Source organism: Sinohyriopsis cumingii, chromosome 5, assembly GCF_028554795.1.
Source record: "Sinohyriopsis cumingii isolate HCF-2022 chromosome 5, ASM2855479v2, whole genome shotgun sequence".
Taxonomy (NCBI): domain Eukaryota; kingdom Metazoa; phylum Mollusca; class Bivalvia; order Unionida; family Unionidae; genus Sinohyriopsis; species Sinohyriopsis cumingii.
Genome location: NC_142965.1, coordinates 99,784,195 through 99,800,868, shown reverse-complemented (window position 1 = coordinate 99,800,868; position 16,674 = coordinate 99,784,195). Strand labels below are relative to the sequence as shown.

Sequence of the window (16,674 nt, the reverse complement as noted above, 5' to 3'; positions counted from 1 at the left end):
ATTTTCACTGATTTACATGTAATGCTTGTCTATGTATGGATTACATCTATATGGTATGGTAAAAGAGTTAAAGGAATAAAAAGTTATGTTGTTTTCATTATCATCACTTTAACCTGTGCATGATTTAAATAAATGAATCGGTTTTAAGATCTGCAAAGAAGTTTTACAGTAGTGTTGTTAGTATAAATAAGCTTCGAAATTTAGCCTGTTCATTTGAGGATTGTTGGTTGAAATTTAGAGAAGTTCTGATGATCATAGCATTTTTGATGGACTTAGGAGCAGATTACAAGACATTGCAAATGTATTACAGGCTTGCAACACTGAATAACGTCTGAAATATCACTTTATTGAAGGATAAACACTTTACAAAGTGTCATCTTGCTAAGTTCACAGAGGGGGAATAAACAGAAAAGCATTCTGAAACTAAATATTTATGTTATTTTAGAAACAAGGTAGTAAATTTTTATATAATTGGATTCATGCTTTAAATGAAAATATGGCACAACTGCTTTAATGTTTAAGGTACAGAGTTTAAAGTTTTGGATTTCTTTTGGCTGGTTCATAGACGTGCATAAGAGTCCTAGAATTCTGATAGATCTTAAGAGATGTAGTAATGGCTAGAAGGGCTGAGGTGTCATTGAGTTGGGTTGCTGGATGGTAGGGGTGATGGCAGGAGGTGCTGAGTTGTTATTGAGGTGGGTTGCTGGATGGTGGGGGGATGGCAGGAGGCACTGAGTCTTTATTGAGGTGGGTTGCTGGGTGGCAGGGCTGCCGGGCATATAGGAATAACTTCCAAAGGAAGAAATGTGATCATGAATACTTCATGTGGTGGGAATCATTAGAGCATGATACATTCGTACAGGGTTATGAGGGATTTCATATCTCAGAACTAACGGAACAGTGTCCAATCCTCTGTTACTAATAACAGTCTGTGGTTTTAATAATAAGGCACTTTATACTTCAAAGGAACGTTGAGATATATATAAGCGATATAACTCAAATTCTACTCCTTAAAGGAAATGGTTTGTCAGGGTGTTAGCTCCCCGGACACTTTAATATCTGATTAGCAATTAAATCAATGCAAAATTATTTCAATAGAATTTTTGTATCGATAATCAGAAAAATACTTGAGAGAAATATTGGTGCCTATTTGCGATCATAAAAAAGGAAAATGATTATCAATATTTTATAAGTTATGTTTTTATTATGTGTAATGTTGTATTAGAAAAACCCACTAAGCAAGCTACATGTATTCTGAAAACATTCATTTATATCTTTTCATTTCTCAGTTCAGTGATGTTATAACTCCAGAACAGACCAATGAAGCAACTAGAAAACTCCAGTCTAACCTTGGCCCCAAAATAGATGCATGTTTTGATTATTTGGAGGTAAGTGTACAAATATCAAGTCATAGTGGTAGAGATATTCTTCCTTTGATTATTTGGAGGTAAGTGTACAAGTATGCAATCGTAAGAGGTCCAGGCAGTTTGACACATCAATAAGCTAAGGATGGCATGATCAAGATTTTGTGGACAGAAATTGATATTTTGTTACATTAGAATTGTTCTTATAGGTAAGGAATTGTAATGGCCCAGATCATGCAGTCTTACAGGTATATGTATTGTTTTGTATTGTTTCCCAAGATTTTTGTTTGCACCGTTTATGGAAATTGTCACATATAGTTCCAGAAATAGTCAGAATGTCTAAATTGGTATAGTTATTACTTACTATTTGAGTCCCTCTGCAAACAACACAGGCTCTAAACTGCCATTGCTATGGCAAATCAGGGTATAGTTTGTTTATTCTACTGATTACTTCTAACAAACTTCATAGACCCAGATGCTAGCGAATTGTGCAATGTTAGATCTGGATCTGTGCAGTTTGCAGTGGACTTGACTTTTAAGCAAGTATATATGGTAATGGAGATTTGTTGAAGGCTGTACTAAATAATTCAATGCATAACTTGCAATCTTATTTCCTTCTTATACTTCTAGCAAATGACAGAATCCATTGTTATGGATGCAATGTGACCAAATTAAATATTAAACCAGATGCACTAATAATATAATCGGAGATATGTATGGCATTGGAACTATTTCTTGTAGATAATTTTCTGATATCATAAGATGTCAGGGTTGTTTCCCTTTGATTCACAGTCATTAATGGTATGAATTAGACTCCCATAAAAAATTTACAGCAGAAATTGATTACTTTAAAAACTAATAAAAATTTATTCAAGGAACACATACCCACCCACAGTGAACAAAACACATAATTTAGTTAATGTGTGATGGCTGGACAGATGATCATACAAACATGAGTGACACTTTAGGCTGTGGTGAGGCAAACAAAAAATTAACATTAAGAAGCTGGCATGTCTTGGAAAAAAATTGATATATGCAAAATACATTATATAGAATGCATTGACTAGCTTCCAGTTATACTGTGGAGTTCCTGATTACACCTCACTTTACAGTGAAACTTCCTGATGTCACAAGTGAAGTCAAGCCTGTACTCCATTGTGGTGTGGATATTGACCTGTGTTTAAAGTGGTAGCTTCTGTACGAGTCAATCCCGGCACCTAATTAAATCTAGATAAACTTTTATAGATAAAAGGTGCCCCTCTTACTTCCTTAAAAATGCGTTTCATTTTTATCCAGGACCAACATCTGATGTGGTGTATTGTGGATTATATATGTTATCTAAAAAGCTTCTATCAAACCTATTGCCAGAAAGTATATATCCAAAATTGTGCATTTGCATACAGTATGATTTTTGTTTTTAACATTGTTTAATAGATGCATCAGTGTTTCCACTAGGGTTGTAAGGCTTCATTGAAATACTTAGTTCTCAATTTCTTTGCAGTAGTCCATGATTTCTCCGAATTTGAATTTGAAATATGTGTCATAGAAGGCCAAAAAAAGCCTTTGATGGGTAATCCTTTGAAATTAGAATGCTATGTTTGTCTTCATCTGCAGCACTTGTACAGGAACTGATGTAGATTTATTTCTTTTTAAAAATTGAACTTATTGATCACAGTGCCATGATTAAAGATCCTTCAGTGCAAATAGAAAAGAAGCAGAAAGTGACTGATTGTAAAAACGTCTATGAAACAGAAAGAGGCGTGTTTTAATTTGTATTGTTTCATCAAATATCAAACCCATGCAACCCATCAGAGATAAACCGACTGCTTCTGGTGCTGTGTTGTTACCGACAATCACTGATCAGTTTGCAGAAATGGACTTTAACTGTATAAAAAGAATTAGTTGGCTTCTTACAAACTTTGATGTTGAGACAGTTACCTTTAAAGACTTAAAACACGTTTTACAGTTTGTCAGTACATGAATACTGACAGCCTCATCTTTTCTCGTTTCAAAGACTAATTTTATTGGTAAAAACTGGCATATACCAGTGTAGCGGAACCGCTGTTCATATATTTCATTAGATTGGTTGAGTACCTCTGACACCTATTTTTGTTTACATTTAAATCAGTTGCGCATGTTAATGTTTAGCAATGACTTGCTGTAAAAATCTTGACAGAATTGTCTCAGAAAAGGCAACTTATATATTTCTTACTCATTTATTTCACAAGAATACACTTATACACTTATTTCTTTAATAATAGCCAAATGCTGCTGCTGTGCACCAAATAAATGGAAAATGTTCAAAAGCTTAATTTGTTATCACCAGTTTAAAAAAGTATTCCTTATAATGATGATTGATCCTAACATTTATGGCATTTAGATGAATTTTCTCAGAGAGATCAAGAGTGAAGAGAGAGATAGTACAATAGATGTAAAGTATACAACATGTGAGGTGCTTGTTCAACATATATAGCACAGACAGAAGATAGATATATATAATGTCAAGATGATGAACAAACGGGTTTTATTTTTTATATCAAATGGGTCTCCAGATTCGATGGAATGAGAAACAAAATAGACAAGAATAATAAAGAAAAATGTTAGTAATGAGTTAATGTAGCAGTATTTAAAGACTTCGGGGTTGTTTTTGAGCTAATTCAAATCCAGGACTCTGTTAATCATCAAAGATCGGGTTCACGTGACAGAAGGACAGAAAGACATATATAATACAGATAGTTAATACTTAATTGTTACAGAGATGCAAGGTATGAATGAGCACTAACATTTAAATTTTCTCATTTTCACATAAAGCAAAATTAAGTTCTGGTGTGAAGTTATTCAGGCATACATTTTTTAGTAAAAATATGAAATTGGTTGTCACATGTGAACCACCTTGAAATTTTTATAACTCCAATTGTAACACAAGATGTCCATGTTTGTTTTTTAGCCAAATGTGATGTTGTGAGCACTTCATATCAAATAAAATTTTAAACATCTCTTGTGATTTGAAGTTTTTCATATGATGTTAAATTCTTCGCCATGGTATTCTCAAGGCAGCCTGCTTTGTTTTCAGAATTTGAATGGTTTGGGCCACAACATGGCCTATAAGTACCTACTCCTTCACAACTTGCTGTGAGATCTCTAAAGATGGAGTCAGATAAAAAAGTAAACAATGCACTAGCTGGCAACGTAGACACCAAGTTAAGTGGAGTTAGCACCTGTGGAGTATAAAAATTGCCTGAATTACACCAGCTTATAACACTAAACGACACTTAACATTGTTTACCAGCACAATTTTAGCATGGTCAGTTCAGTCTGTGTGCACTGTACATTTGATTTTCATAGCCTAGTCTTTAAAATAAGTGATAAATGTTTATTTTTTCATCAGGAACAATATAATTGAGGATTGACATACAAGAAGATAAGAAGTCTCTTTTAAATGAAGATATAAAAAAGTAGGTACAAGTTCATAACAACTCGAAAGATCCTGACATATAGTGCATAGACAGTGTTTAAGTTATAACATGTAATTCCTACTTGAGTCGGTCTCTAGCTACAAAACAAAATAGTTTATATGAGAAATTTTTAAGCTGCAAAATTGCACAACATTTCAAATACTGTGCTTTGTGATATTTATGAACCATACTTCTTTCAGAAATATCTGATGAAAAATATTTTTATCATCCCTGCTGATCTTGTACTGCCAGAGGACAAGCTACAAGAAGAGAACCACTTCACTTTGGAAGAAGACAGAGCCCTAGATGAAAGGATTGCAGCTGTTAGAACCAAGATTCTTGCAGTGAGTAAACTTAATGAATAATATGTTTTATATTGCATTTCATTAAAATTATATTCATAAGAAAACAAAATTCACATCATTCAAACCTCTACCCTTGTTGAATTAAGGTAACTATATTTTATTAAGAAATAAGATTAAACGACCAACATCTCTTTCATTTGGCTGTTAGGCTTTGTTGGCGAAAAGAGTGATTTCGTGTCAGCTTAGGCCTAATATTTGCCATGCATTTTGAAGGTTGTTGTTGTTGTGGGGTTTAACGCCATTTTTCAGCACACGATAGGCTATGCATGACAGTCAGTATTAATGGTGGGTGACAAGATGTTGTTATCATGTCCAGTTTGTTGTTGTTGTAGGGTTTAACGCCATTTTTCAGCACACGATAGGCTATACATGGCGGCCAGTATTAATTGTGGAGCAAGAGCCCGGGAAAATCCCTGGAAGTACCACTGACCCAAGAGAAGCTACTGGCAAGCTTTCTCACATACCCACATTGGCCGAATCCTAGACTCAACCCCACGCAGACAGGTGAGAAATCAATGATCTGTAGCAGAGAGTGCTTTAGACCACTCTGCCACTCGGGGCCCTATTGTGAAGGTTATTGTTGTGGTAGCACATTCAGTTTGCACTTTTGCGGTACATGGTTTTTATATTAATGACCGAGCAAGTGTGAGGGTTGCTAGTGCTGTTTTGAATAGTAGATTTGGTCAAGCATTAGTCACATTCATTGAAATGACCAGTTACTCGCTAAGGAAATCTTTTGGGTTAGAAGTCTTTCTTGGTCAAAATTCAGATTTGTGTCTTTCTAGAAAATGCTGTTTGAAAAAATAACCTGTGTTTTGGGAAGACATCGAGAATGGTACGGTAATTGATGTAACACATGCAATGGTGCATGCCTTGGAAAATATGAACATTTCAGCAGAAGAGGCCAATATAAATACTGTAAATCACTGGTGCTTGAACATGTCTTAAATGTGGTAAATGTGGAAAACATGTTCAGTGCAGTGGAGGAAATCATTGATGATGTTAATGACTTCAGCTCCGTTGAAAAAGACACAAATATTCATGAAATAATATCCAGAATGGAGGCGACTGTGGTCACCAATTTGGCTAAAGTAAAAATAATATTACAAGGTATATTGACATAAAGTGATATTAACCTATTATTAACAAATTGGCAGAAAAAAAATGACAGTCATTTATGAAGTTTTAATAGAATGCTTCATATGGCTTGCACAGGTGTAGAACAAATATTCTACCCATGTGTCAGAATTTCATACCAGACAAGGATTTGTAAAAAGCCTGATGCAAAATTCCAAACTATGTGTGGAATTTCATTTGAATGCCCATGTATAATGAAAGTTTAATTTATCTTGAAATGTAGGCAAAACATTGATGGATTCATCATTATTTAATTTTGTGCTCATACTCATATGTACACAGAGATGCTACCAGGCAGGTTTCTCACAGAAAAATTGATTGTCATGCAACTTCTCAAAACCTTAAAGCCTAAAATTGAACATACTGGTTTCTCAAATTAAGTCTTGGTTGTCCATCTTGCTGATGATCTCAGTCAGGCTTATTTAGGTAGATTTAGTGTTTTAATACAAGCATCTGTATGATTGAGATCTGTCATCTAGGACTCTGTCTTCGTCCAAAGTGAAGTGGTTCTCTTCTTGGAGCTTGTCCTCTGGCAGTACAAGATCAGCAGGGATGATAAAAATATTTTTCATCAGATATTTCTGAAAGAAGTATGGTTTTGCAGACATATTGAGCTGTTCTGATTAAATTTTCTTCTGCAGGGGTATAACAAACTGATCCATTAATCAGCCATAACAGAATTGTATTGAGCACAACAAGTAGTGAATTTTGTGAATGTTGAAATGGAAGTTAACTGATTTTTATAATGTTAAGATTGTCTACTATGGTCAATACTGCATAACAGAAGGAGAGCTCTCATATTCTGACATGAACTGAAAATGTTGCACAAACTGATGAAATAACAGGTACCTTGTCTACAGCACAGGGAACTGGAGGCTGAGAAAAAGATAGGAAAAGGAACCAAATTTCCAAGACAAGTTGTTGATGACCTACAACTGGTTAAAGAATTAATGAAAAAGGAGTGTTGCTATGAGTTTTCTCTCGAGAGTATAAGAGAGATAATCCATTCACTAACAAAAATGGTTGCACAGGTTAACCTATGTTCTTCAAAGGCCACAACCATTTCATACATCTTTGCAACAAATGTGATCCTACAAGAGAAATATCCTAGGGACAACATGATTGAGTTACAGAAAAATGAGTTTGAATATCATGTAGACCAGTGACCAAAATTATAGTGATTCTCCCATTACAAACAGCAGATTGTGAGAGGGAATTTAGTTCGCGAACCAGAAATTTCTGATCTTAACATCAGAAACAAGGAATAAACTGATGAGTATTCAGATACAAGGGGTTTTTATAGACCATTTCCTGTTTTCAGAGGCTTTGAAGAAGCAGAGAAGAATATTTACAAGCTCAGCAAAACAAATTGGAAATGCAGATACTTTATATATTTGTTGTCAAAGAAGTGATACAAAGTCTTTTAACTGCTTGTCCTAAATTAGGTATGCATATAAGGTTTATAATAATGATGTCACTCATCAACTCCCATTTGGCATTGTCCCCCCCCCCCCCCCGGATTCCACCCCTCTTTAGAAACTTCCTGTTTACATGATGAAATCATTAATGCACATCAGGTAATACCAGATATATTGCTGGGGAATATCTCAGCTATGTATTCATTCCCCAGCCCTGCAACAAATGTAAGAGTGCCAGCAATAGAAACATGGTTTGTCTAAATTTTGATATAGATTCCATATTAAAGTGAACACATTTAAAAAATATTACTGCTGTTATTCTACCTTTTAAAAATGCTGAAAATAATTTTGCATGTTCCTTTACATGAATAATGATTTTGTAAACATTTACAGGCAGTAATCTAAACTAATCCATTTACACAAAGAAGAGTTGAACTTAGATTAAATGGCCTCATCTCACTTATTTTTCACATTTAGAAAATTTGGTAAACATCACAACCTTACCTGTAGCTAGAAAAGTGTTACTCATTATGAGTAATGGCACGTTATTGTAAAGTGTTGTCATATTGCAGTACTTTGTGCACAGAACCCCAAAACTAGGGAATTAAATAATGTGTAATAGGCTTACATCAACTTGGAAGTAAAATCAAATAAAATAGAAGGAGCAGTCATGGTGAAAATAAATGTTGCCAACTGGATGAGATAAATTACCATACCTGTGGTGTATGAAAGATTTTGGAATACAGAGTGACCATACCTGTGCTGTTGAAGGGGCTGTATTATACAGTGACCTTATCTGTGTTATAGAAGGCACTGTAGTATACATGACCATACCTGTGCTATACAAGGGTCTGTAGTATTCATAGTGACCATAATTGTGCTCTGCAAGGGGCTGTAGTATACAAAGTGACCATGCCTCTGCTATACGAGTAGCTGTAGTATAAAGTGACTATATCTGTGCTGTATCAGAGACTTTGGTAAACAATGACCGTACCTGTGCTACAAGGGGCTGTAGTATTCAGAATAACCATATGTCTGCTTTATGAGGGGCTGTAGTATACAGTGATCATACCTGTGCTACAAAGGGCTGTAGTATACAGAATAACTATATGTATGCTTTATGAGGGGCTGTAGTATACCTGTGCTATACAATGGAGCTGTAGTATACAGTGATCATACCGATGCTATACAATGGGGCTGTAGTATACAGTGATCACACCTGTGTTATACAAGTAACTGTAGTATACAGAGTGACCATAGTTGTTATATACATTGGGGCTGTGTTATACAGTAATCATACCTGTGCTATACAATGGGACTGTATTATACAGTAACCATACTTATTCTATATAATGGGGTTGTAGTATACAGTGATCTTACCTGTGCTATACAATGGGGCTGTAGTATACAGTGATCATACCTGTGCTATACAATGGGGCTGTAGTATACAGTGATCATACATGTGCTACACAAGGGACTGTAGTATACATAGTGACCATACTTGTGCTATACAATGGGGCTGTAGTATTCAGAGTGTGAGACTACAGTATTGTGACAATCATTGTCTGCATAAACTATGTGTTTACACATATACATCAGAATTTTTGGGACAAGATGTGCATACAATATCTTTATTTACTATATGACTTCTATGGGGGTGTTTTTTGTGATTGGTTAAATTGCTACCCAAAACCAAAGTACTTACAGTATGGTTAGCCATCTTGGATATGCATCATGTATTAGCGATGTCACTGGAGTTTATTTTCTGTTTGCCAGCATGTTTATCTGTCTGTCATTTCCAAACTATTTGTGTCTGTATTTCCACTTTAAGATGAAAGTTTCAAGACTACACTAAGTAATTCCGAATAACATTTTTCTTGAATGTTCATTAAATATTTTTCTTTTTATATGATTTATATTAATCGAATTTATATTGGTATTTGATCTAATAAAATAAAAAGTCCATCTTTTTGCATTTGTTTGTGGATTTTACAAAATTATCAAACATGTCTCATCACTTAAATCAACAGAATATCAGTAATTAAAAGTCATAATAAAATAGTTATTGACTTTAATAATTCAGTTGCTACAAAGATTTATCAACTCTGGCCTCACTGAATATAATTTTTCTGGAGCTGATAATTCCTTTTAGCAACTGAAATGAAAAGTCAACAATTATATATGAATGCTAGTTTCAATGATAGCTATTACATACTCATATATCTTCCATTGCATTTGATGATTAAGTACCGTATATACTCACTTATAAGTTGAGTAAAACTGCAAACAACAAAGATTCAGATGAGGGCATATCTTTGTTCTACTGACTAGTCCTACTGCTCTGGTGGCCTAGTGGTTAGAGCATCCACCTCGGATGCGGGAGGTTGTGGGTTCGAACCCTGGCAGAGTCATACCAAGACTTCCAAAAATGGTACTAACAGCTGCCTCGTTAGGCGCTCAGCATTAAGAGGTTAGTGTTAGGACTGGTCAGCCTAGTATCAGGATAATGTGACTGGGTGGGACATCATGCTACATGTCTGTGGCATGATGCCCCAGTGCTAGACATCACTATAAACTGCCACACTGCAGACATCATAGCAATATGACTGAAATTTTTTTAAAGCTACGTTAAAAATCTAAATCACACTGACTAGTCCAAACAAACTGCAGACACAGATCTGCCTTGTATTATGCGATGGCAGATCTGGGTTTGTGCAATTTGCAGTTAGACACCTTATATTCGAGTATACATGGTAACTTTCTTCATGCTGGACATTCACAGGAACATATTGGTTGCTGCATATGTAGGACCCAGTAAGTATCTTGGTATGTCATATCATGACAGGACATTTTGTAAACACATATTCTCCAATTAATTAATGCATATTTTAATATTAAAAATGATTGCAAGATTTATTTTCCAGAATATTTGAATTTTTTTATAGTTGGGAAAAACTGTACTGGTTCATTTTATTATTTTAGAAATGGGTATATCCAACGATTAAATTAGTGATTGTACTGTGGTTATTATGGTTTTGTTTGATGTACAGGCTCATCCCACAGAACTTTGGTTTAACTCACAATATCCAACAGTACCAAAACTATACTCTAATTCTTTATCCTTTTTTGTTTATTATCCTAGGTAAAATATGCCAATAGCAAACTTCAGCAGCAGCTAAAGGACATTGCTGCAGTCAAAAGTCATATGGAAAAATTCCTAAGTCAGCTTGAATCACTCAGCAGGTTTATAGATGCAGAGAGAGGTAATGAAAGTCATTAATAGTTGTTGTGGTTGTAAAACTTTCAAGCATGGTATAGTAGAGATATGTATTTTAACGGGTGTCACAGAAGAATGTATCACAATACAGGGGTTCTGATACAGTTTGTTTCACAGTTTATCTTATAATTAACTTGATTTTGTCATCTTTATGCTCATGTTCTTACTATTTAGATTGATGCACAATGTATTTCAGCATTAAAATTAGCCATAGTATAACAAAATTAGCACATGTTTTCTCAATATTTGGATTAATGTACAAAGTATTTTAGCATTAAAATTAGCCATAGTATAACAAAATTAGCACGTTTTCTCAATATTTGGATTAATGTACAAAGTATTTCAGCATTAAAATTAGCCATAGTATAACAAAATTAGCACATGTTTTCTCAATATTTGGATTAATGTACAAAGTATTTCAGCATTAAAATTAGCCGTAGTACAACAAAATTAGCACATATTTTCTCAGTATTTGGATTAATGTACAAAGTATTTCAGCATTAAAATTAGCCATACTACAACGAAATTGGCACATGTTTTCTCGATATTTGGATTAATGTACAAAGTATTTCAGCATTAAAATTAGCCATACTATAACAAAATTGGCACATGCTTTCTCAATATTTGGATTAATGTACAAAGTATTTGAGTGTTTAAAATGTGCTAGAATACTGCAAATCATACAACAGACAATACAAATCCATGAAACAAACTGTAAATATTACTCCTGTTACTATTAATCTTTTGTCACTAGTTTCCATCCAATATTTTTGGGATTATTATATTTTATTCTTCATAGAATGATACAGGGATGCTGATATATTATATTAGATCACCTGAAACAAAATGTTTGGTATTCTGAGTGTGTATCAGCATATAATTAGAGTTCTAATAAACAGAGTTGAAGCGACAAAATTTCTTGTCAGATGTCACTTTTCCCTGCTGCCAATGTAGCTGCCATTATTTACACTCCATTATACTGCATTATTGAGGTGTTAATGGTAGAGTCGGGCCAAAGCTATGCTGTTCCATGGGACTTTATCTTTGATTGACTGATGTACAAAGTTTGGTTGAGTCTGATTATTTAGATCACTAAAGGAATATAATCTATACAAGCTAGCCAGGTAGATTCCCCTTGTGCTTTTGGAGTTGAGTGTAGTTTACAATTGATGAGTGTGGTAAAGATGGAGCCAGCAGTGTATTTTAGCTGATGCAGATGCCGAAATTCTTATTCAATCAGTGCCATTTTTGCAATGCACTGTGCAGATTTTCTGCAAGGCATTGTGGGTAAAACTGGTACCCATGTTATACTTTAGCTAGTTGACCCCTTATATCAGTGAAAACTCACTTGAAGGATAACACAATAACATTAATAACCTGCAAACTTACATGCTGATTGGCCACTGCCATAATAATTTCTCCACACAGATATTTGTAAGTATAAATTCAAAACTTTATTTAGTTACATATTTTAAACATAAAGAAACATAACATAACATGCTATTTGTACATGGTCATTGAATTATAAACCTAAGCATAATGATATAACTTATAATCTTGTGTGAATTGGGTAAAAAATCATCAAACAAATGAATTTAAAAACCTTGCAAATCATAACTTCTCAATGAGTGAATGAATCCTATTTATACTGGGTTCTTTTTGACTTGCATCAGTGATGAGTGGATCTGTAACATTGCATTGTAGGTAAAGATGTAATGTTGGATAATAATCTAGTCGTACTCAGTCATGTTTTGCTGACTCTGTAGCCACGAAGTAATAATTGTCACTGTAACTAAATATCCACAAAATTACTGTTATTAAGTATCACAAAATAATGCATTGCTGTTATTAGGTATCTACAAAGTAATGGGTTGCTGTTATTAGGTATCCACCAGGTAATAATGAATTTAGTTATTAGATATCCACAAAATAAATTGTTACTGTTATTATATCCACAACGTAATGTATTACTTTTAATAGAGATCCAAAAAATAATAATGTGTTAATGTTATTTATACATATTCCTTTTCTTTCAGGTATGATATGTGTGATTTTTTGGCCCACAAAACAAACACCTATATTTGTACAATATAGGTGTCAATGACCCTTTGAATGGCACTTCTGATTTTTGCAATTTCATTTTCTTGGCTAAAAAGAATTGAAACTGAAATGTCACTTGGTTAAGAGCTATTGCCCTTTCATCTGTATGTATTGGTCACTATACTGCCAACATTGCCAACATTGCTTTCACATTGAAAATTTCTTCTAAAATATAACATGCCACGGTTTGTATTACTCAGCATCTCCAGTTGGCTTTTTCTGGTCATTCATCATATTGCTGACTATAGTGTACACAAAATTTGGTTATGCTGAATAGTAAGAATAATGCAAATGAATGTTAAAGTAGAATAGGACCTGCCTTGAAAGACCACCCTATCTGCCCCAAAAACATGTTAATCCAATCACTCTGGAGCCTTTATAAAATTTGGCAGATACTTCCAACTTGGATAGTACACAGAGAATCAATACATGGGCATATTTCTCTATATTATATAGACCAAGGGAAGCAACTCTTACAGGTTAACTCCCTTCTCTACCTTCTCGATGACAACCATTATACCTGGATGTGCCAGTTTTTACTATTGCTGCGATATGGTAAGATGTCCTCCAGACAATCCAGTTAAATTCTATATAACTTGTATTTTAAATTTAATGATCCACATTTCTTTTTCAGTGGTACAGTAAGTCAGAATGTTGTTTTATATAGTACATTCAACGTTTTCATATGATCTGGTGAACTTACATATATTTGCAATTATCGTACCATTCATTATTGTCACATGATTTAAATTGGTAACATTCAATTTTACTGGAGATTTTTTTTTGGGCATTGTACTTATCAACTATTACACTCTGAGGTTTGTTTTGATAATGCAGTGTACATTAATTACACGCATGGGGGATGCAGACACTGAAACAATGCCAGAACATACTGTATCCATGAATGCAGCAAAGAGCACAGGTGATTCCAGTACAATTTTGGAATTGCATTTGTTCAGTATGACTCAAAAAGCTTTGTTGTCAGTATGTCAACAAGTAGAAATGACACATATATTGCAATCCCACTGGGTTAAGCCTAGGACTATCTCAGCATTACCCTGTTAGGTAATGTACATCAGAAGGTACATTTGTCACCATAGAATTCACAGCAGTGGTTCTCAACAGTGATAGTTCATATGGACCTATAAAGAGGAACAGTTTCTCGTTTCCCATGCCTTCTGTCAGTCATCAGTGATACAGTCACCCATGCCCTCTGGCAACACACCTGAGTCTCCAGACTACTCCCTTTTTGTCAGATTTGGACCATCCATTCTCACAAAACGATGGGTTATCCCATCTGTGTAAGTTAGTATCCCAGAAAGGTGAGTTCACCTGTAAGAGTTGCTTCCTTTTGTTGATATGATATATAGACATAAAGAGCAGGGTTGGATTTGGAGTTAAAAGTGTGTGTGTGTGTGTGTGATTTGGATTTTTAAAGTAGCTTTTAAAAAAATCAGTCATATCACTACAATGTCTGCAGTGTGGCAGTTTATAGTGATGTCTAGCATTGGGGCATAATGTTGCAGACATGTTGCATCATGACCCATCCAGTCACATTTTCCTGACACCAGGCCAGCCAGTCCTAACACTAACATCTTAATGCTGAGCACCAAGTGAGACGGCTGTTAGTATCATTTTTATAAGTCTTTGGTATGACTCGGCTGGGGTTCAAACCCATGACCTCATGTATTCAAGGTGGATGCTCTAACCACTAAGCCACCAGAGTGGTTGGAGGTAAAATAAATTTTTCCCTAGTGTAAAATGTGATCAAATAAGTATTATCAGAGAAACGTATATTACTAAAAAGAATTGCATTAGAAGCAACCCAGACATTCAGATTATGGCAAATAATAAAAGCCAGGATCTAATGGGTTTACTGTTAAATTTTGTAATTCTTTTGAAAGTGTTAATGGTCACTTTTTGCTAAAGCAATAAATCTCTATTACTCTTTTGGTGAGACCGCTCCAGTGGCCTAGTGATTAGAGTGTCCACCTCAGAAGCAGGAGGTCATGGGTTTGAATCCCGGCCGAGTCATACCAAAGACTTACAAAAATGGTACTAACAGCTGCCTTGCTAGGCACTCAGCATTAAGAGGTTAGTGTTAGGACTGGTCGGCCTGGTGTCAGGATAATGTGACTGGGTGGGACATCATGCTACATGTCTGTGGCATGATGCCCAGTGCTAGACATCACTATAAACTGCCACACTGCATACATCGTAGCAATATGACTGAAAAATTGTTAAAGCTACATTAAAAATCCTAATCATACAGACACACTCATTTGGTGAATTATCATCCACTCATAGAAGAGGGTTACTACTTGTATGCCTATATTGGATCAATCAAAACAGTATTTAAGAAAATTGTCAACCAATCTTTCTAATAAGTTGCAGTGATATTTTTGTTTTTAAGCAGATTTCTGCTTTTCTCCTGTCTTGAGTTTAATTTTCCTTGATATGGTAATTTTTTCTTCTATTATCTCTGTATGGGTTTTGAAATAACAGTCTTTCCAGCCCCTTCCTGCATTAAAAAATGATCCTAATAGTATTCATTCCATTGGTGATTTTAAAGAAGATCATTGTAAAGATCATTCTGATTGATTTCAGACCTGTTACCTTCCAGAATTACAAGCAGGACAACATATAGATCACTGGTGGGGAAGTAATGATGTTGTTGACAGATACCATTATCTATCAAAGTTGTTCATGTCTTTACTGAGGTTTTTTTGTGTAACACACAAGTAGAATCATCCTTTCATTAGCAAACTGAATGCCAGAGGACTGGCATTTTTTATCTTTGCAAGAAAGATTTGAATTAGGCTAATTGCAGTTGCTAGAGTTTGGATCAGCAGCATACTATGATGTTGTAGCCTCAGAGTGGTAGTAATAGGGGTACTAATATTAGCACTAGAGTAGTAGTCAGCACATTCCAAAGAAGCTACATACAGAGAAATTGAATATCAGAAGCACAAATTACAGCCAATACAAGAAAAAGAAAAACCTTGTTGAAAAAAAAAACAAAAACACATTGAACGCTGAGCCAAAAATGTCGGAGTTGACAAAAAGGAAAGCAAACGAAATATTCATCAAGGCTGCAGAAAGAGAAAGACTGGCATGCCATTATGAACAGATTGTATCCAGTAGGGGAAGAGACAAGTGATTTTATGTGATTATTTGTATATAGTTGATGTATTTTGGTGTTTAATTTGACTAATTTCTTTTTATGAAAAGAGTACTAGTGTAATATATTTGCTGCAAAGATTGACAAATTATTGTGACTAAATTATTGTGTGAACACTGACACACATGAAACCACTCAACATTTATATTATTGAAGAACAATTTGAATATTGTGGAACTTTTCAAGGAGAAAGTGTGGTAAGTTTGTTAAATTTTCAGATCATTATTTTGTTATATATTATGATGATAAGGTCCACCAGGAACAGTTTTTTATCAATGTAAAATGCATTTTTTGCTGAAGTCCCTTGGACCCCTGGATCAGGGGCACTGCCCCCATGATAGCCTATTGGTTTAAGGCCCCCAAACCACCCTTAAAAT

At 34.7% G+C, this 16,674-nt stretch overlaps 1 protein-coding gene across 3 annotated transcripts in view; it reads left to right on the top strand.

The window, feature by feature from the left end:
- LOC149799866 (protein MIS12 homolog) overlaps nt 1-16,674 on the top strand; it is a 55,018-nt gene that overhangs the window by 34,097 nt on the left and 4,247 nt on the right. For all 3 annotated transcript variants that reach the window (XM_089959305.1, XM_089959307.1, XM_089959306.1), the window contains 3 exons: nt 1,290-1,388; nt 5,020-5,163; nt 10,882-11,002. In XM_089959305.1, the coding sequence (XP_089815431.1) occupies nt 1,290-1,388; nt 5,020-5,163; nt 10,882-11,002 (364 nt within the window). The remainder of the gene's footprint in view (nt 1-1,289; nt 1,389-5,019; nt 5,164-10,881; nt 11,003-16,674) is intronic.